This window comes from Mirounga leonina, unplaced genomic scaffold, assembly GCF_011800145.1.
Source record: "Mirounga leonina isolate KUSES-001 unplaced genomic scaffold, KU_Mleo_1.0 Mir_127, whole genome shotgun sequence".
Taxonomy (NCBI): domain Eukaryota; kingdom Metazoa; phylum Chordata; class Mammalia; order Carnivora; family Phocidae; genus Mirounga; species Mirounga leonina.
Window position 1 is genome coordinate 74,429,918 of NW_023270316.1, and position 20,511 is coordinate 74,450,428.

Genomic DNA, 20,511 nt, shown 5'->3' on the forward strand with positions numbered 1-20,511 from the left:
ATGGGACACCAAGTGGCCATGAGACACCAAGTGATCCTAAGTCGGGTTCTGCCAGACTTACTGGGTCAGAGGGTGGTCTGATGGTTGTAGCAGCAATGTGGTGTAAAGCCATTTCATACATCTGGGATTAGGCTCAAACAAGTCCAGAGCACAAGTGAGCTGCGTAACAGGTGGCTGGGAACCCCATGTCACCTACCACTGTTGTACCGACGCTTCTCCCTCAACACATAGCCATGGCCTCAGGGTGGGGAGGAGGGTCCCTGTGACCAGCTGACACAGAAGGAAAAACCTAAGCTTGGTTCATGGATGGGTCACCTTTGTATGGTTATAAGCGGAAAATATCTGCTACTGTGATTTAGCCCCACTCGGGGGTGGTTCTGAAAGGGAGTGTTGAAGGGACATCTTCCCAGTGGGTGGAGCTTCAGGCAGTGCATTTAGTCATCAACTTTGTTTGGAGACAGAAGTGGCCAGGGTAAGGGTGTACGCTATAGTGACAATGTTAGCTCAGCTTATTGGTCAGGAGTTGGAAGAAGAACGATTGGGGAAAGTTGGAGAAGACACAGATGGCTGGATCTTTGGGAGGGCACAGGATGTGAAGATCTTTTATAGTACATAACGCCCACTATAGAGTGTCCAGTGCAGAAGAGGCACTAACCAACCCACCAGATAGGATGAGTAGACCAGCAGATGTCGGTCAGCCTATGTCAGTGGCCACCCAAGTTCTCAGACAGCAGGCTAATGGATGGAGCAGCCATGGTGGCAGAGATGGAGGGACGCACAAACCCAACAACTTGTACTCTCTTTCCAAAGCCAACATAACTATTGCTGCTACTAAATATCTGACCTGTCAATAGCAGAGACCAAGCTGAGCTTTTAAGGAGGCCAAACAGCTGCTGGGTGGCAAGTTGGTTACACCAGGCCTTCTGATATAGAGTAATATTTCATCCTGACTGGGTTTGACCTGTATTCCAAGTATGGGTCTGCTTTTTCTGCCCACAGCCCTTCATCCAGCACCACTATCCGAGGACTCTGACATGGAATCTCATATAATACAGCCTCAGATCAAAGTCTGATATTCTGACATGGGATCTCACATAATGCTGCCTCCAACCAAGAGGCTCACTTTACAGCAAGAGGGTGTGGTGGCGGGCACTTGACCAGAGGCTCCACTGGTCATAACACATCTCACACACCACACTGCGAGGGAGCTGTCAGATTGATGGAGTGGACCTATGGTAGGTGAAGACATGGCTGAGGCTCTAGGTTTGAAATGACCCCTTGTGAGGTTGGAGCATTATCCTTCAGGATGCAGTATACTTCCTAAAGCAATGGCCATAATATGGGTTGGTGTCCCTAGTAGGTAGAATACATGGGTCCAGAGATCAAAAGATAAAAGTAGGAGTGGCCTGTTTGCCATAACTCCCAGGGATCCATTTGGAGACTTTGTGCTTCCTGTCTGCAACCTCAGGCCCTGCTAGCCAAAGGTCAGACGTGGGATGCTTCCTCCTGCAAAAGTCCCACTAAACTTAAAGCTATGGTTGCTCTCTGGTCACTTGGGGCTCCTAATGCCAGAAGACTGACAAATCATCAGGACTTGGGGCTATTGCTACATAATGGAGACTGAGAGGTATGTGCTTGGCACTCAGGAGGTCTACTGGGGGCATTTCTTGGTATTCCCATGCCTGGTTGTAACTATAAACAGATAAGTACAGCAACCGCAGCCTGATAAGAACATGATAACCAGGATATGAAACCCCTTAGGGAGCAGTGCCTGGGTTAATCCATCAGTCAAACCACCTATACTAACAGAAATGATAGCCGAAGTGGAGGGAAATCTAGAAATGGTGGTGGAGGAGGGAGATAATGACTATCATTTGTGACCTTGAGATCAACTGCAGCAGTAGGGACTGTAGTTTGTCCCATTACCCTCTTCTTATAAAATTCCCCAGAAATTGTGACTAATAAGAATTCTGGAAAAACTGTGCTTGGATGGAGTAATTTAATGGGAAAAGTAAGTGATCTATGCATTACAAAGGGCAGACTAGAGTGAATTCTGTGTGTGCTCTGCCCAAATCCACTTTATAAGATATTTCATCTCTATTTCACCTTCTCTGAATGTTGGGTAACAATTCAGGATGCCACCTTCCCTAGAGCATTGTTCCCCTCCCCTGCAAACCTCATCCAATGGCATGGGGACACAAAAAAATTGGTCTTCTTGGATAACACTTGCTGGTGAATTTTGTGGGATCAGTTGAGGTTCATTCTTATTTCTCTGTCTTCCTGGCCAGTCCTGCTTCCTTCACTCCCCTTCTCCAGAGAGCACTTCCCTAATAAATCACTTGAACAAGAATCTTTGTCTCAGGCTCTATTTCTAGAGAACCTGAACCAGGACACAATCTCTGGCCTAATTGGATAGGTGAAATTGATAAGACTAGTTCTGAATACCTTGGATTTCCTTGCTCAACCTCCATTCTTTCCTCCTTCTAATGTGCCATCTTGTACAAAGGCTGGAACACTAAAAGTAACCTCACCCAGACTTTTCTACAACTACAGTTCTAATGCAAATTAGATTCTGCCAGTTAAAATGTATTCACCAAGATGTGGAAAATGGAGCCAAAGCAAAGGCCGTATTTCAACCTACTTGGGGCTGTTTCTCTGATGGTAAGCAAGGTGATAGAGAAGGGAAGATTTTCTGCAGTAGGATTCAGCACCCAGTTACCAGCTTTGATGGTGTTAAGAGACAACCGATGGCTGTGGTGGCAGATGTTTTCGGATGTTGGCTTCCAGATCACTGCACTGCAGCAGTTGGTGCAGTACCTTCTTGACTCAGGACTTTCAGGCGCAACCTGAGAGGTGGTAGCTCTCCTCTTCAGTCGGTTCTGTAAGAGATGCTCCTTCCATAAGTACTTCAAGTGTTGGATTTAATGCCTCCAATGAATCCTTAAATAATAATGTTAATTGTAAAAATTTATATGATGACCCTGAATTTCTCTTAGTTGTTCCCATACTGTCTACAAACTCAGTAAGATTTCAACCAAAACTTAGATATCTAAATCAACTATTCACTTTTGCTTTTTAAATTTTTTTTTAAGATTTTATTATTCATTTGAGAGAGAGAGGGATAGAGCACAAGCAGGGGGAGCAGCAGAGAGAGAGGGAGAAGCAGGCTCCCGCTGAGCAGGGAGCCCGATACGGGACTCGATCCCAGGACCCTGGGATCATGACCTGAGCGAAGGCAGACGCTTAACCGACTGAGCCACCCAGGTGCCCCTCACTTTTGCTTTTTAAATTTTAATTAAGGCTGCCATTGTAAGAAGCCAAAATCATTTAAACATTATAAGAACGTAAAACACCAAATATACAGAGGATCTTTTTAATGTCATGGTTTAAATTCTCTTAACACTTTTTTCTCTCTTTTTTTAAGATTTTATTTATTTATTTGTCAGAGAGAGAGATGGAGCGAGAGAGCACAAGCAGGGGGAGCGGCGGGCAGAAGGAGAAGCAGGCTCGCTGCTAAGCAAGGAACCCGACGGGACTCGATCCCATGATCCTAGGATCATAACCTGAGCCAAAGGCAGATGCTTAACCGACTGAGCCACCCAGACATCCCTACACCTTTTTATTCTTAATTGTAAAAAGTCCTGGAGTTAAAAGATGTATACACACTAAAAAGGCCAGGTGCCATTTCGGTAAACTCAGACTCATTAGAACAGAGATTTTGGCAGGTTATGAGACCTGGAATGCAGATGTCCAGAATGATCTGTCTCTCTGTCCCAATTACCATATCTCATCTCCCTTTATAGTCACTTTGTCTTGGGCTATAAAAACTGAAGCAAAGTGTTGGATTCGAGTTATATACATTATCCGTTTACTCACAAAAATCTGCAGCTTCCCACCAGTTAAATCACTTGATTGGATTTTACATTTTTTGACTATTAGATTATATACATGTCTTTCAGTTTAAAGGTATTTGCACTTGATGGACTAGTACTCTAAAAAAACTTCTGTAGATATTTCAAATGATTTCTGCTCGAATTTTGGCTATCTCACCTGTGGCTTTCTCTGACTTGTACTCACAATTTCTGAGGTCATTGTACTAACATGCATTAATCCTGTTTGCAGAAAGTTTGCATTTTTCTCTGAGGACAATGTGCCAGGGGCTATGCTGAATTCTGGGACTATAAAAATGAATAAAACTGTTTGTTCAAATTCATGGATTTTAGAATCTTGGAGGAGATGTATAAATTAACAGAAAATCATTGTGAGTACTTGCTCAGTGGCTGTCTTTTTCCATTGAAAAGGAGGGCAAGGACCTTGTTTTATCCTCTGCTGTTATCACTAGCACTTAGTACATATGGCACCCCATACTTGTCAAGTAAATGAATATATGCTAAAGTAGAGTTATACAGAGGGAGCTATGGGAGCCCCCAAAGGGACATCTGCCTAGTTTTATGTGTGAATGTTGGGCTAGAGGGTGGAGTGAGAGCGTCACTTCAGAGATGTCAGAAAAAGTTCCTTAAGATGGGGAATGAGCTGGGTCTTGGGACTGCATTTTTAATATATTTCCATTTTAGTATCTATAACAATATGATTTTTTTTTTTTTTAACTTATCTACCCCTACTAAAGCCATAGCTTGTCCATACTTAAGACTACATCTTCTACCCAGGCGCTCACATAATGCTGGCGATAGGCTAGCTCTTCAAAAATTAAGGCAGGAATGAACGAATAAGTTAATGAACGAGCGAATGAAGAATAACAGCAGTGGGAGCACTGTGCAATGATTAAGTCTTCTGGATGGTAGGGCTGTTAGGAAAGGAACCTACACCAGGTTGGGCAGAGCCCTACTCAAGGGCTTAATTAATGGTGAAGTGAGTTTGGTTAAGTGTCACATCTCAGCAGTAAAACTAGAGACATGAAAGCGGGGAGTTTCCAAGTGCATTCCTATCGGGAAAGTGAAGAAATACAAATAAAAGCACTTTAGAAAATGATGGGGATTTGTAGTTTCCCGGTGCCCGTGAGCAATAGAGGGAAGAGCCTGGCTGATTAGTTACGTGGTACCCGGGCGGTAAAGAGGAACAGACTGCTGCTGGGTTGCATGCACTCGGTAGCCAGGCTCTGCAAACAGGCCACAAGAAAGAGCATAGTAGGTGCTACTGCTTCCCAAGGGTGGAAAGCAGGCTGTGTCCCCGGAACTAGGCAGCTGCAGGAGCGCTGAGCGGCCCGGTACTCGGCGCTCCAGAAGGAGGACCTGGGGCTCTCAGCCCTGGCCGCGAGCACTGACGGGACGGAACGCGCGGAACGCTAGTATCCTAGATCCCGCCGGACGCAATTTTCAGTCACACCGGCGAGCGCCCAGCTGGCTGTGCAGCGTCTCCGCTCGTCCGAGGGGGGACCTGGCTGTGAGGAAAGGACTGGGGCCTTCGTCCCTCCTCCGGAGCCGCCAGACCAGCTGGACGACCCCAAACTGAAGCACGGGCTTCCGGCTTCTCCCTTCAGCAAACGATTAGAGGACGCAGTGGCCCCTCTTGCCCGTGGGTCACAGCCTTCCAGCACCCCAGAGGAGCGCCACCCGCCGCAGACTTTCCTTCGGGGAGTAGGAGGACGGCCCGACTCCGGACGAGGTGAGCTGCGGGTAAGGCTCCGGGCCCGGCCACTACTTCCGGGAGACGCTGGGGAAAGCCAAGCCTCCTTGGCCCCCGTCTCTTTTCCGATTGGTTCACTGCTCTCTGAATGCGCCCCCCTAACTGGTGATTGGCTCAGATGCGCCGTCTGTCACCTGCCTCCCTGTGGGAATCCAGGTCGCTAAGGGAAGCGTTACTTGAGGCTCGGTTGGGAAGAGGTTGGTTTGGCCTTTGAGCCCAGTTTGTTTATCGTAGTGCGAACCGTACTCCGGCGCGAGCTCCGGTCGCAACGGCCAGGAAAGGAACCAGTAGCGGGACGGAGGGCGGGGGTGGCAAGAAAGTGAAGGTTCAGAAGTAAACTGGAGACACCTAACCCTGGTAACATCTGAATGGGAGCAGGATAGGAAGGAAGGCCTTTGAGAGGGGAGTTGTAATACCAGGAGCTGTGACAGCGTAGGAGGGAAGGCCTAGTTTCTGTTGTGGGAGAAAAGGGCCTTGTGGGAGGTTTTAATGACCTAATTGTTTGGGGATCTAATTTTCTAGGTGAATGTCTAACAAAATCCACTGAAGATTTTTGCTTTGACTTTGCAGCAGAGCTTTGACTTTGCTAGCCATTCCTGTCCTTCAGAGAGACAATTTATTGAATAATTCCGTTCTCTCTTATTGCTTCAGATGGGCCGCTCTCAAAAAAAGCACAAACAACTGAAGGATGGATACCATTGCACATATTAAAAGCATGTTGAAAGGAAAATAAGGTACTCACTTTGTTTAATTGTGGTTAATTGTATAAGAAAATTACCTTTGAGATGAAGCTCTTAAAGTTTTGAATAATGGTAGGGTAGCTTGATTTTATTACAGCTTTCAATTTTTATGATTGTTTAGTACAAAAATCATATTACTGCTGTACCTACCAGATGTGCTCCTTGCTAATGATGGTCTAGTCCTGTTTATTCTGAAAATGGAAAGAAATCTTGAGTTTTTAACAATGTTAATTTGTGTTTGATTGGGTAGTGCTACTAGATCTTTCCTTTAAAAAACTGTAATAAGCCCTGTCATAAAATCCTTGAATGTATAACCTAATGTTAGAATGTAAGTGAAATTGAATAGTTGCTTACTCATACATAGTTTAGACTTGTAGACTAATTTACTTTGTATTTAAAGTAGTTTGCTTAAACACTGAGTCAGAGTTGCAACAATTGCTTCACTGGTCACCAAGCTATTTGATCCTCCAGCCTCCATTAAGTCATGTGCTGTATTACACATACTCTTCATTAACATCCAGAAATTGTCAAGGAATAGTTGATTTCATCCACAGAGTACCCGAATTAGCTCTTAAAGACAGACCTGGGCCCTACCTTGGAAAATTCTGATTTAGGATTAGAGATGAGATCTGGGCATCTGTATTTTTAAAAATTTCCTCAAGTGGAACTAGAGGGTATTATGCTAAGCAAAATAAGTCAATCAGAGAAAGACGATTATATGATCTCACTCATATGTGGAATTTAAGAAACAAAATAGGATCATAGGGGAAGAGAGGAAAAAATAAGATGAAATCAGAGAGGGAGACAAACCATTAAGAGACTCTTAATCGTAGGAAATAAACTGAGGGTTGCTGGAGGGGAGGTGGGTAGGGGAGTGGGGTAACAGGGTGATGGGCATTAAGGAGGGCACGTGATATAATGAGCACTGGGTATTATTATATAAGACTGATGAATCACTGAACTCTACCTCTGAAACTAATAGTACATTATATATTAATTAATTGAATTTAAATTTAAAAAAATAAATAAAAATTTCCTCAAGTAAGTTTGTGCGTTCCCAAGTGAGAACAACTCACTAATACAGGTGTTTAAGAAATTCTAAAATATTTATGAAACAAATAATTTTCTCCATTGATTTCTTCATAGTTTAAAAATAAGCCTCTAAGGAATGATGGTTAAGTATAATCCAAAAATAAGGTTTGCCTAGGCAAGGTCAGAAAGTTTCACTGGTACTCAAAAACCTCTGGGACTAACCATTCCAGGCCTAAGGATGAGATTTGCTATGGGAAGACACAGAGTGCTCTGCTGTACATTCACGGTCCTCAGAGCCATGTGTTAAGTGCTGTTTCCTGTTAGGTTTAAGAAGAGACCAACTCCCAAGTCTGTTAAGTAGATATAGTAGGTTAAATTATTTTTACCTCAACAAAGTACAATGGAGGGTAATATTACAAATACGAGTTTTATTTTGGGAAGAATACATTTGCTGGAAATAAATGTAAATCATAGCCTCCCAATAGCTCTTTGCTTATTAAGTAAAGAATATAATTTAAAATTATGCTTAAAGTACATAATTCAGCTTAAAATTTGTATGCTAACATCAAGTACCCAGATATTTGAAACATCAGTGAGGGCTTTCTGATCAACTTTACCAGAGAGTGAAAGAGGTAAAAAAAAAAAAAAAAAAGTGAGATAATCACTTTGGTATTCAGGAATTAGAAATGAGTGATGAAACCAGATCCAGTCTGACTTAAACATTGGCTTTGAGCAAAGAAGTAGATCCGGTTATAGTCTCATCTCCTAGAAGCTCTTTTTCATTTTATATGTGAGTTCTTCACTGCAAGATTTGGCATATGAAATATGAGTAGAGGATGAAATTTAAAAATGAAAATAAAGAGACATGAGTTAAAAACATGAAGCCATGTGTAGTCCATTGACTAACAGCTTGAATCTAATGTATATTGTTTGAACAGAAAGCCAGGAATCTCAGTATGAATCCCTCTAGATTTAGATCGCATGATGGTAGTGAAGAAGTCTCATCTCAGGACCATAATCATCGTGAAAATGAGAGAAGATGGCAGCAAGAACGTCTCCACAGAGAAGAAGCCTATTACCAGTTTATTAATGAACTCAATGATGAAGATTATAGACTAATGAGAGACCACAATCTTTTAGGCACCCCTGGTAAGAGATGGGTGAAAGAGGAGACACCTTTTTTATCATTATAAGAGGAGTTTCAAAATAAGGAGGGTTTTTTTCCCCTTCTTCCCTCTCCCAAAATATAATGCACTATTTTTTAAATTTAAGAACTTTTTAATATAACAAAATAGAAAATCACTGCCTTACTTCTGTGTTTGATAAGTAAGTATGAATCTTGGACATGGAGCACGTTATACAAATGCCAAGCGAACAAATAGCTTAATGTACATAGTAGTGTCAAATATTTACGTATATGGTCCTATTTCTCTTTTAAGTAATATTTGTACAAATATTATTTAGAACCCAATTCTAACTCATTTGAGGTATTATAATTTATTTATTTAGCTGAATTAATAATACTCCAAAAGTCCAGTGTGCTTCATGAATTTTGTACAAAATCATTTCACAAATGAACTAATTAAAACTTGTATGTTTTACAGTATATATTTGTATATTGCATATTTGCACATTGTATATTGATAACCCATGTAGTGAACTATTGAGGTAAAATTCAAAGATTCAGAGTTCTCTCTAGAAATCCAACCTTTTAAATTTCTTTTTATCTCTGACAAAAATCTGAACTAGACCTTCTAGATTCCTAAGTGTATCAATTGAGAGGACCTTTTAAATTTTTCAAATTAAATCTTATTTTTTTATGTACTAAAACATAAATGAAACACAACAAAAATGATATATACTTGTGTCAATTAAATATTTTTAACTGTCTTCAGTTTAGCAGAACATGAAAATAATAGCATGTCTTCTACAGATTGCTGAAGATTAGTCTTACCCTTCATGAGTTCTCATAAAACAATAGTTTAAAATATTTACTTTCAGTGAGCAGTTTTTTATTGTTTTAGGAGAAATAACATCAGAAGAACTACAACAGCGGTTAGATGGAGTGAAGGAACAACTAGCATCTCAGCCTGACTTGAGAAATGGGACAAATACCAGAGGTACTGTGGACTCCTTTTCATTTGGAGCAGGTTTGATTGGAGCAATTGCAAATATGAACTTACTGTATCTTGTATAATATGTTTGTTTTTAATGTTTTCCAGTTTTAATGTGATATTCAGATAGCATTTACCCATTATATGCAAAGCAGCATAGTTAGGCAATATAGGACAGGGATTGAATACAAAGACATTTTTACACACAGATTGCCTTTAGGGAGCTCATAGTGTACAATTAAGTTAATTACCAGCATAGTTCTTTTTAATCTTAGAATGTACACACTACTTTTTTTGAAGTAATGGAACTAAACTTCGCTTCTAAAAATTTATACCGAGCGATAACAGAAAGACTGAGTGAGGAGACCTGCTTTATTGTTTTTACTTTTTTAGTGTTTGTTTCATCATTTTATTGAACAAACACTAAGTCATAGTATAAGAAGTTTTTAAGAAAAAAAAGTGTAAAAAAAGAAAATTCAAACTAGAGAGAAGTATACAGAATTAAAAGTAAAGCCAACTTAATGTAGCCCTTACCAGTTCCATTTCCTTCCCCAGCGATATTTACTATTGGTTGTTTCACTTTTTTTTTTTTTTTGGTAGTTTCACATATTATATTAAGATTATTGTATTAGGGCAAAGACTATTAAAAACTCAAAAATGTAATGGTTCAATAAGATAGAAATTTATTTTTCTTTCATGTTAACAGTCCAGGGAAGATAGGCACATTTTACTCCATATTCTTCCTGGAACCCAGCCAACCAGCAGAGTAGTTCTACAACTGTGCCATCCAGTGCAGGAGCTACTGACCACGTGTGACCATTTAAACATAAATTAGGTAAAACTAAGTAACATTTAAAATTCACTTCTTCTTTCCTATTAGCCACATTCAAGTGTTCAGTAGTCACTGCACATGGCTGATGACTTCTATATGAGACAGCACAGATGTAGAATATCTCCACTACTGCAGAAAGTTTCACTGGACGCTGCTGCTCCTGAGTATTGTTTGCAGGATCACACTAAGTCACAGCTACATCTAGGTTCTACTGGCAGGTCTAGGTTCCAGAAGGAGGTTCGGGCACCAGCCCGAAAGTGAGGTATATCGCTTCCATTCCCATTCCACTGATGAGAGTTTAGTCACGTGGCCACACCCAACTGCCAGGTTGTTGATGTGACCATTACATTGCATTTACAATGGGAGAAGGGCAGGACAGGTTTTGTTAGATAATTAGTGAACTCTTTTACGTATACACATCATCACTATATTCTAGTAATTAAAGAAGGAAGTATCCTTTAGAATGCTTTTTACCTGTCTTTTACTCCTGTCTCTTTCCAAATTAAAATGGAAATTGGATATTAACCCTTTTTCCCTGTATATGTAGGTATGAGAGTTGTACTATATTGTTAGAGCTGGTAATACTTATCCTTTTATTATGTCTTAGCTTGTATCTTTAGATATGGCTAAAGTTGCTGTTTATTTTATTGACACCAGAAGCTGATTAATAGCTTTAACATATAAAAAAAAGTTTTTATAAGAGATTGCAGTATGAAATGAAATCAAAGCAATCTCATTTAACAGCCATTTTTGTGTAGAATAAATGTTAAGGTTAAAGTCTGTGTAGTTCATGTGCATTAGAATGCTTTTCATTGAGTTTTGCCCTTTATATAATCCACTGGTTAAAAATGGAAAACAAGCTTCCCATAGTAACGGAATTGTAGCCAAAAAAGTTTATCAGGGGCACATTTACTTCTAAATTGATTCATTCAACAATATTGGGAGTCTGATTTGTACCAGATACTGTTTTAGAGGTTGAGGATTTAACAGTAAATAAAACAAGACAAAACCCTTCATCTTCACGGAACTTACATTCTAAATGGACAGAAAATACGTATGTGTAATGGCTAACAATTATTGAATGCTTCTATGTGCCAGGTATTGTACTAATCATTTTATATGCAGTATCTTATTTTATTTTCATGATAACCCTATGACATTTATACTTTTATTATCTCCAGTTTATAGATAAGGATACAGTCATTAAGTAACATGCCTAAAGTTTCCCAGCTTCACATAAAGACATAATGTAGTTCTAATATTGTATTCAGAAAGCCGTATTTCTTGAGGTATACATTTTTGGCAGTTCCTGAGAAATAGGATAAAATTCCTAAGGTTACAAAAACATGTAATTGCAAAAATGCTGAGTTGTCTTTACCAGAAGGATTCCACAAATTCAAGGTGAATTATATATAAGTTTTGCCACTATATTTTATTGATTTTACCATATGAATAAAGCATTTTAAATGTACAATTTTAGTATTGGATCTGTTCCTCATTTGCCTTAATATTTGCCAGTAACAGGCATATAGAAAGTAAGAGTGCGGATTTCTTTAGGGCTTTGCATAAACAGTATATTTTTATAATACATAAGAATGTATTATAATATGCTGATAGTATGTACCTTTCTTTGAGAAAGTTCAGTTTTTTGCCATTTTGATTCATTAAAATGCACAGATGCTCTTAAATATAACTTAATTTAATAAAAACCTTATCTTGTAAGCTTTCATTAAAAGTCAAAGCATAGATTTTAGCAATTGATGTTAAGTTGATTTGGTTTGCTTTCCAGACTCAGAAGTCCCTAGAGAAAATTCAAATGAAGATTCTCTGCTAGAATGGTTGAACACCTTTCGACGCACAGGAAATGCAACTCGAAGTGGACAAAATGGGAACCAAACTTGGAGAGCTGTGAGTCGAACAAACCCAAACAGTGGAGAGTTTCGGTTTAGTCTGGAAATACACATAAATCATGAGAATAGAGGAATTGAAATTCATGGTGAAGATCATACAGGCATTCCACTTTCAGACATTAGCAGAGATCATACTACAAGTAGGCAACAAAGATCAGCTAGTCCTGTGGCTAGGCGAACAAGAAGCCAAACCTCAATGAATTTCAGTGGTAGTAGTTCCAATATCCCAAGGACTAGGCTTGGTTCAAGGGGGCAGAATTCAGTAGAAGGCTCTTTCTCAACATTGGGAAGATTAAGAAATGGAATTGGGGGAGCAGCTGGCGTTCCTAGAACTAATGCTCCACGCGCTAATTTCAGTGGTCACACAAACCAGTCGGGTGGTAGTGAACTCAGGCAAAGGGAGGGGCAGCGGTTTGGAGCAGCGCATGTTTGGGAAAATGGGGCTAGAACTAACGTTACAGTGAGGAATACAAACCAAAGACTAGAGCCAATTAGATTACGGTCTACTTTTAGTAGTCGAAGCCGTTCACCAATTCAGAGACAAAGTGGCACTGTTTATCGTAATTCACAGAGGGAAAGTAGACCTTTACAGCAAAACATGAGGAGGTCTGTTAGGAGGAGAGGTATAACACGTGTCTTTTTAGAGCAAGATAGGGAACGTAGAGGTACTGCCTATGCTCCATTCTCTAACTCAAGACTTGTGTCAAGAATAACAGTAGAAGAAGGAGAAGAATCCAGCAGATCCTCAACCGCTGCACGACGACATCCAACAATCACACTGGACCTCCAAGTGAGAAGGATTCGTCCCGGAGAAAACAGAGATCGGGATAGTATTGCAAGTAGGACTCGATCTAGAGTAGGGCTGGCAGAAAATACAGTCACTATTGAAAGCAATAGTGGGGGCTTTCGCCGAACTATCTCTCGTTTAGAGCGGTCAGGTATTCAAACGTATGTTAGTACTATCACCGTTCCTCTTCGTAGGATTTCTGAGAATGAGCTTGTTGAACCATCATCAGTGGCTCTTCGGTCAATTTTAAGGCAGATCATGACTGGATTTGGAGAATTGAGTTCTTTAATGGAGGCCGAATCTGAGTCAGAGATTCAGAGACATGGTCAGCATTTACCAGAGAGGCACTCATATCTGAGTAACGTAGGTGCAGTTAATGACATCAGCCAGCGCAGTGAAGGTGCCTCTCAAAACAGACGGGCCCAAGAAGACAGCACTGCAGTGCATGGTGAAAACCAGACCACCCAGCCTCCTGCCCAAAGCAGTGATAATAGAGGTGGCAGGCAGTTGCGAAATTCAAATAACTTAGTTGAAACTGGAACGCTACCTATCCTTCGCCTTGCTCACTTCTTTTTACTAAATGAAGGTGATGATGATGATCACATTCGTGGTTTAACCAAAGAACAGATTGACAATCTTTCCACCCGGAACTATGAGCATAACAATATCGATAGTGAACTAGGTAAAATCTGTAGTGTGTGTATCAGTGACTATGTAACTGGAAACAAGCTCAGGCAATTACCTTGCATGCATGAATTTCACATTCATTGTATTGACCGATGGCTCTCAGAGAATTGCACTTGCCCCATCTGTCGGCAGCCTGTTTTAGGGCCCAGCATAGCAAACAATGGGTGAAGTGTTGGGTCTATTCAAATAGTACATTTTAGTAGAGCTGAGTATTTAAGCACTCTTTTGTTGAATCATTTGTGATGAGCTAACCAGGATGAAAAAGAACAGATTATTATAGTTTGAACTATTTTTTGTGTGCTTTTTTAACTTGTTAAAAAAACTTTATATAAAACTTAAAATGGCAAATGTTAAATTATACACAAGTACAGAATAGTTAATATTGCTAGAACCAAATAATCTTTAAAATGTTTTTATTTTGGTAATTTTGTCATGCTAAGCACTTTTGTATCTGCACAGTTCGGTAGGTTAAAAGTCAATCTTCCTTTTCTTAATAGCACAGCAGACGTTACTTGGACTTTCATGTTCCATAGGCTTAGTACCATGTGCAGACATTGGTGTCTAAATAAGCCTTTCATTCACTTTTTGTTCTAAGGACAATATCTTTTCATGAAAGTGTGTTTGGCTGAATGTTTGCTAAATATATTTAAGTTACTTGAAATGTTAAATTTAATATGCAGCATACCATATATGTATATATAGATATATAATTTTAAGGTTAAACTATTCAGTCTAAAAACTACAGTTTGGTTCCTATTTAAGCTTTTGGCCTATTACTGCATATGGCACAATGTTTAACATTTACAGAATCATCTCTGGGAGGAAGTAGATTAAGATATTTAAAAATAGAGATAATTTACTGAAGCGTCTCTGACAATCTTACTAGACAGCAAGCAATATGTAATACTGAACAAGTATTTCTTTACTCAGAAATGGAACATGGACATTTTAGTACATATAGATTATTTAACTTGAGTTCAGCCTTTTTGTGACTTTTCTGAACATGCAGACAGTTCTTTGGATTATATTAAGTAAGGTATACAATATGCATGGTTCCTTAAATTTACTTTTAAAATCTAAAAAAAAAAATGTCTATGAAGAATCAAATGCATAGATAATATGTTAAGTTCACTTGGAGGCCAAAAGACTCCAAACAATACAAAACAAAAGAGAGAATGTAGAATTTATATAAACACAAAGTATGCATTGAAGATCTATTTCTACCAATAAATATTAAAACTAAAGCTGTATGTGAACTATTCTGTTGGTCCCCTGTGGTTTATTTACTCAAAAAAAAAAATTTTTTTTTTCACCTACAAGGTGCAGGCAGTGTTACAGGTGTTGAGGATTTAGCTGAGGACAAAATTCCTATCTTCATAGGCAAGAGGATATTTGCTCTTAGAAACTGAAAATCAGTTGATAAAATGAATTACTGAATTACGTGACTTCTGTGTTTGTTTATGAATATCTGACACAGTTTTCCTGTGGTGTTAACTGCTTGGGCAAAATCACAAGAACAAATACCTCAAGACCAGATTCTGTGAGATTTACATGTATCTCAAGAGTTAGTTTTACTTTCTGATTAGTAACTGTACTCAATTCATCATGTGAGATGCATACACAGGACTTTTTAGGGAGTGCATTTAACACCTGGAGTGAAAAATTTTAGTAAGAGTCATGACTTTGTCTGGAGTAAGTGGTTTATATAGTTCATTTATGGGGCATGTGACTGGGCTGTTTGAAGGCTTTAAATACCAGACTAAGGAATTTTACTTTATTTACCTTACAGACTTTAGATGTCTCTTGATGAATTTTAGTGGTGAATGGTAAGCATCTTTCATGTTTCAGGAAAATTGGTGTGGTGTAGTGTTCAGAACACAATGGAATGGGGGAGGGGGAGCAAAAAAAATAATAAAGGAATTGTGGTCATTTTTATTATCAGTTATCATCATCCTCAGTTGTTCTCTAACCTAGGGTGATGGCAATGAAACTGGAAAGAAAGAGAAGGGAGTAAAAATGTTGGGGAAAAGGACATTATTTGGTTTCTTGTTCATTATGAAAAAGTGGGAGAGTGATATATTCACAGATGGAAAATCACCTGAATAGAAGAGGGAGAGGTGTTACAAGCTATGCCAGTTTAGACATTTATCTCGAATATAGCCTTATTTGTGTATCTCACTCATTTCAGTGTTACCATTTGTTCCCAGTATGACAAGAGACTAAATCCAGTATTTATTGCTCATACGGAATATTCTTCAGGAAGTTCTACCTACCCTGGGAAATGAAAAAAAAAAAAAAAAAGGAGGGATAAAGAAGAAAAAGTAAAAGCACATTGATTCTTTGTTTGACTTACTCCTTTGCAAGACATGGTAGGACCAGCATGCAAAGGCATCCCAAATAAGCATTTGAAATAGAACCAAATCCTACACTATATGGAAAATTCCCTGAAAGCAGCAGGAAAGCTTAATGTATTTTGTAAATTGGTATCCTAGTTGGGAACAAAGAAGTGTATTCTTTAATATTTTCATTCGTTTCCCAGTAAACGAGGCTGATGACAAATACAAAGGCTTTTTATTTATAGCCTCTATTTAGCAATGATTGTACCCCTTATGGTTCCAATATAGAAAGGAACAAATAGTTTGAAACTCTTCATTTGAATATTATGTTCCATGTCATGTCCTTAGAGCTTGTTTTTTTATAGTATGGCTGTCTTGCAAACTTCTATTTCAAAACTGTCAGCTTCCCAGCTGCTTTACATCTTGCGTCCCAGATTTGTATCATTTCAACTAGCATTGACCCGTACTTGACTATCTTCTATTCATTCTGTGGTTATTTTTCTTTCAGTATTTAAATGAATTTATCATTTAAGCCTCCCAAGATCTCCTTGAAGTATTACTGACACTTAACATAGTGGCAGAGTTTAGAGTCAATCACAGGACCATTTGCCTCCAAAGCTTCTGCTCTTCCCACTCAATTCCATTTTGGAAAAGCAGAAATGTTTTGAGAAGTTTTCAGTCTAATTTACTCCTTCCTAAAGATATTTTTCTAATTTTGTGACTTTGTGATAGCATGTCTTTGTGATTACTCTAATTTCCATGTGCAAATATATCCTTTCTGTCTCATAAATGATGAGAGGACTGCTCCTGAAAGTTATAAAGCAGAATCTGTGTTGTAAGGATGGATCCAGAAAAGAGGTGAATGAGGCATCTGTGTTAAGGAGCATAGGTAATAAAGCTGAGTTTGAGGCTTTTTCATGAATATTACTCATAGACAAGAACTTCTAATGAATTTCCAATCTTCTTGCACCTCTCCATTTGAATAATGTTTGGCCAGAGGAGCAAGAAATTGTGTAGAAATAGTGCTCCACATGAAGGGGGTAATTATTCCCTTTGCAGTGGCAGTAGGCTAATTTGGGGTCTCTTCCTCAATCCTGTGTCAAATTGGAAGTCAGAGAGCTGGTCTCTCTGTTAATACAGAAGATGGTTTCCCAGCAAGCCAGAGCCATCCATCATTGAGAAGGCCAAATGTTTGATGTTCCAGAGGACATGACAGCAAGTGTCAGTGGTGACTGTTTCCTCACTCTCTACAGGCAGGTTGTGAGTTCTTTTCAGTTACTATGGAGGTATTAGAACCTGAACATATCTGCCCTTACGATAATCAGGGATCAATTACAATAATTACTCTCAGCGAGTTTTTTATTTTGAGCATTAAATCTCTGAAGACTGAGTTGGCCCATACACTTTTCTTTTTCTTTCCTCCTTTTTTTTCTTTTAAAATAACATAATCCTATATCTTCTGCAAAGTAAAAAACACTTTCAGGTGTATTTTTTCTCTATTGTATTAATGTCTCATTTGAAGACCGAGAAAGCTCTTGGTTGCCCAGTATATATGTACCCTTCCTTCTCATACATTTAACCGAAAAAAATGCCCCTACTTAACCATAATCAAACTGTCTTCTATGCAATTGCAAAACATTTTCACATTCTCCCCAGTGGGAAGTAATCCAAATTCATATATAGTTTCTGTATTGTAAAGTGGCACAATTTAGCCACTCTTATGTGTTCAGCTTCCCTGCTTGGTGTCCATTCTTCCATTAGCTTGGATTTGATCAGGTTTAATTGTGATCCCTTACCATCCAGCTTATGGGATAAATGATAAATGTAGCTTCTATCTACCTGATAGAGTGAAGTGGAATAAAGATCACCCTAAAAAGCTGGGAAGACAGTGTCCTTGATTATATTGATTACTGGTAGAGAATGTACACACATCTTGCTGAACAAGCTTAGTAAGATGAGTGATAGAAATACTGAGTCTTGTAAGCATCTCTTTGTTGACTCCCTTATCAGAATGTAGAGTAGGTTGTTTGGTCAGCCAATTTGGCTGGCCCTGATGCTGAATTAGGGCCACTTTCAGAAAGACATCCAGAGAGAATTTCCCTATTGGTGCTGGGGTGAGTGTGGGTGGTGGCTCAGAGGTTTGAGGAGACACTAGTGACCAGCTTTGATCTTAGCACTTTGATGTGAGTACTTGGTTCAGGGACTGCTGTAATGTTGAACAGTCCTAAGTCTTTGTATAACAGGTTAGGGGCTTTTTAGACAACTTCCTTAGAACTTTAATCAGCTCCTTAACAATTTCATTTGGGGTCTTGTATCACATGCCAGAAATCTTGTATCTTTGATTTGCTAGAGGGAATAGCCGTGGCCCTTACAGCACTTTTAGGGAATCTTACTGCTCTAATTCTTAGCAAAATAGATGTTGCTTCTGGCGTATTTGGGAGCTTTTTGTTTTCTTTTTTTTTTTTATTTTATTTTACGTTATGTTAATCTCCATACATTACATCATTAGTTTTTGATGTAGTGTTCCATGATTCATTGTTTGCATATAACACCCAGTGCTCCATTCAATACGTGCCCTCTTTAATACCCATCACCAGGCTAACCCATCTTCCCCACACCCCTCCCCTCTAGAACCCTCAGTTTGTTTCTCAGAGTCCATGGTCTCTCATGGTTCGTCTCCCCCTTCAATTTCCCCCCCTTCATTTTTCCCTTCCTACTATTTTTTTTTCAACATATAATGTATTATTTGTTTCAGAGGTACAGGTCTTTGATTCATCAGTCCTACACAATTCACAGTGCTCACCATAGCACATACCCTCCCCAATGTCTATCACCCAGCCACCCCATCCCTCCCACCTCCCATCCCCCACCAACCCAGCTACCCTCAGTTTGTTTCCTAATTTTCCCTTGAGTGTTACCTTGTCCCTTTGCTGCATTTCAGACAGTGTGCTTTACAATAGGAAGGAGACATGTTCATTTTTGTCTGTAGGATGAGGCAGAGTGACCATTCCACTCTTGCCAGCTGGGGTCAGGTCACATGGCCAGTCCACTGCAAGCATGTAGCTTGGGAGGGGTTTAATTCTTTTTTGAGTCCCAGCATTGAAGTACCCAATGTTCCTGATAACTCTGTGTTGGAAGATCCCAAGACCATCCCCAGGTTAGTGGTTGGCTAGGACTCAAGGGACTCCACATATATAGTTGTGCTCACAGCTAAGATTTATGATAAGGGAAGGAGACAAATAAAAGGGAAAAGGCACATGGGATGAAGTCTGGAGGAAACCAGGCAAGCTTCCAAGAGTCCTACCCCCGTGGAATCACTCAAGACACACTTACATTCCTCCAGCACCAAATGGGACATGGGAGAAGTGTTGTCTGTGAGGGAAGCTCATTACAGACTCAGTGCCCAAGGTTTTTTGGGGGGGTTGGTCACATAGGCACTTCAGCCTGGAATGTTCCAAAATTCCAGACTCCCAGAAGGAAATGTTAAGCATAAAACATATTATTTACACAGTTTCGGCACATTGAGACACTTTTATCAGTAAGGGAATGGTAGAAACACTCCCCAAATCAAGTGCCTAGATGCCAGCCAAGAGTTAATCTTGCCTGCAGGCCTTTCTGAGGATAGCCTAAGGCTATCTTTTCTGCACACACCCACATCTCCATCCATAGCTCAGAACATTCTCCTGGATTCTAGGATCACGTTTGTGTGTTTTAATTTCTTTTAAAATCAGAAAAAAATACCCAAACTGTATTATATTTATCTTTAATAATAGTAATAGAATATAATTTTAATATTTTTTTATGGAGGAAGGGGCCCACCAAGGCAAAAGTGCTAAGAACCCATGAAGGTAATGATGTGGCCCTGCTCATCTCCCCATTATGCACTTCAGCTACACTATGTCTTCTGCAAAGAACTGTGAATTTCTTGAAGTTATCCTCAGCACCTAACATGATGCCTGGTACATACAGTAGGTCACTCAGTATATTTAATAAGTAAATGAATAAAAGTTCCATATATAGGTAAGCTCTGGCTTACAAATAGCTCTTACATTAAAAGCTGTTTGTAAGATTTTTTTTTTTTTTGAAACTCAGAACACATTTACCGTAGATACAATATCGTATGTTTGTGGTTTGATGCAAGAGGGGAAAGGCTCCCAGGCAAGCCCACAAAAATCTACATTACCCAGAGTGTTTCTGAAATATGATTTAAGTGTAGCCAAAGGCAGAAAAAAACAATATTCCTGCAAGTTAACAACGAGAACAAGAATGAAATTAAAGAAATATTTTAAAAATTTATCTTGAATGGTGGTGCTTGAGACTCCATAAAGGATGCCTTTCTCTTTTTTGTCTTTTACTTTTTCTTTTTTTTTTTTTTTTTTTATGAAAGCTCTACATCCCAAGTAGGGCTTGAACTCATGACCCCAAGATCA

The 20,511-nt window shown here is 39.3% G+C and overlaps 1 protein-coding gene across 8 annotated transcripts in view; it reads left to right on the plus strand.

Annotated features, from left to right (window-relative positions):
- The first annotated feature begins 5,334 nt into the window (after window positions 1–5,334).
- RNF6 (ring finger protein 6) overlaps window positions 5,335–20,511 on the plus strand; it is a 28,293-nt gene continuing 13,116 nt past the window's right edge. The window contains exons 1-6 of one of the 8 annotated variants that reach the window (XM_035003667.1): window positions 5,336–5,622; window positions 6,295–6,377; window positions 8,354–8,564; window positions 9,440–9,535; window positions 12,151–12,269; window positions 12,988–13,219. In XM_035003667.1, the coding sequence (XP_034859558.1) occupies window positions 8,372–8,564; window positions 9,440–9,535; window positions 12,151–12,269; window positions 12,988–12,990 (411 nt within the window). In that variant the 5' untranslated portion in view covers window positions 5,336–5,622; window positions 6,295–6,377; window positions 8,354–8,371 and the 3' untranslated portion in view covers window positions 12,991–13,219. Of the gene's footprint in view, window positions 5,634–5,768; window positions 5,841–5,863; window positions 6,001–6,294; window positions 6,378–8,353; window positions 8,565–9,439; window positions 9,536–12,150; window positions 14,990–20,511 lie in introns of those variants that run through there. The other 7 variants (XM_035003666.1, XM_035003662.1, XM_035003660.1 and 4 more) reach the window with 7 other exon arrangements.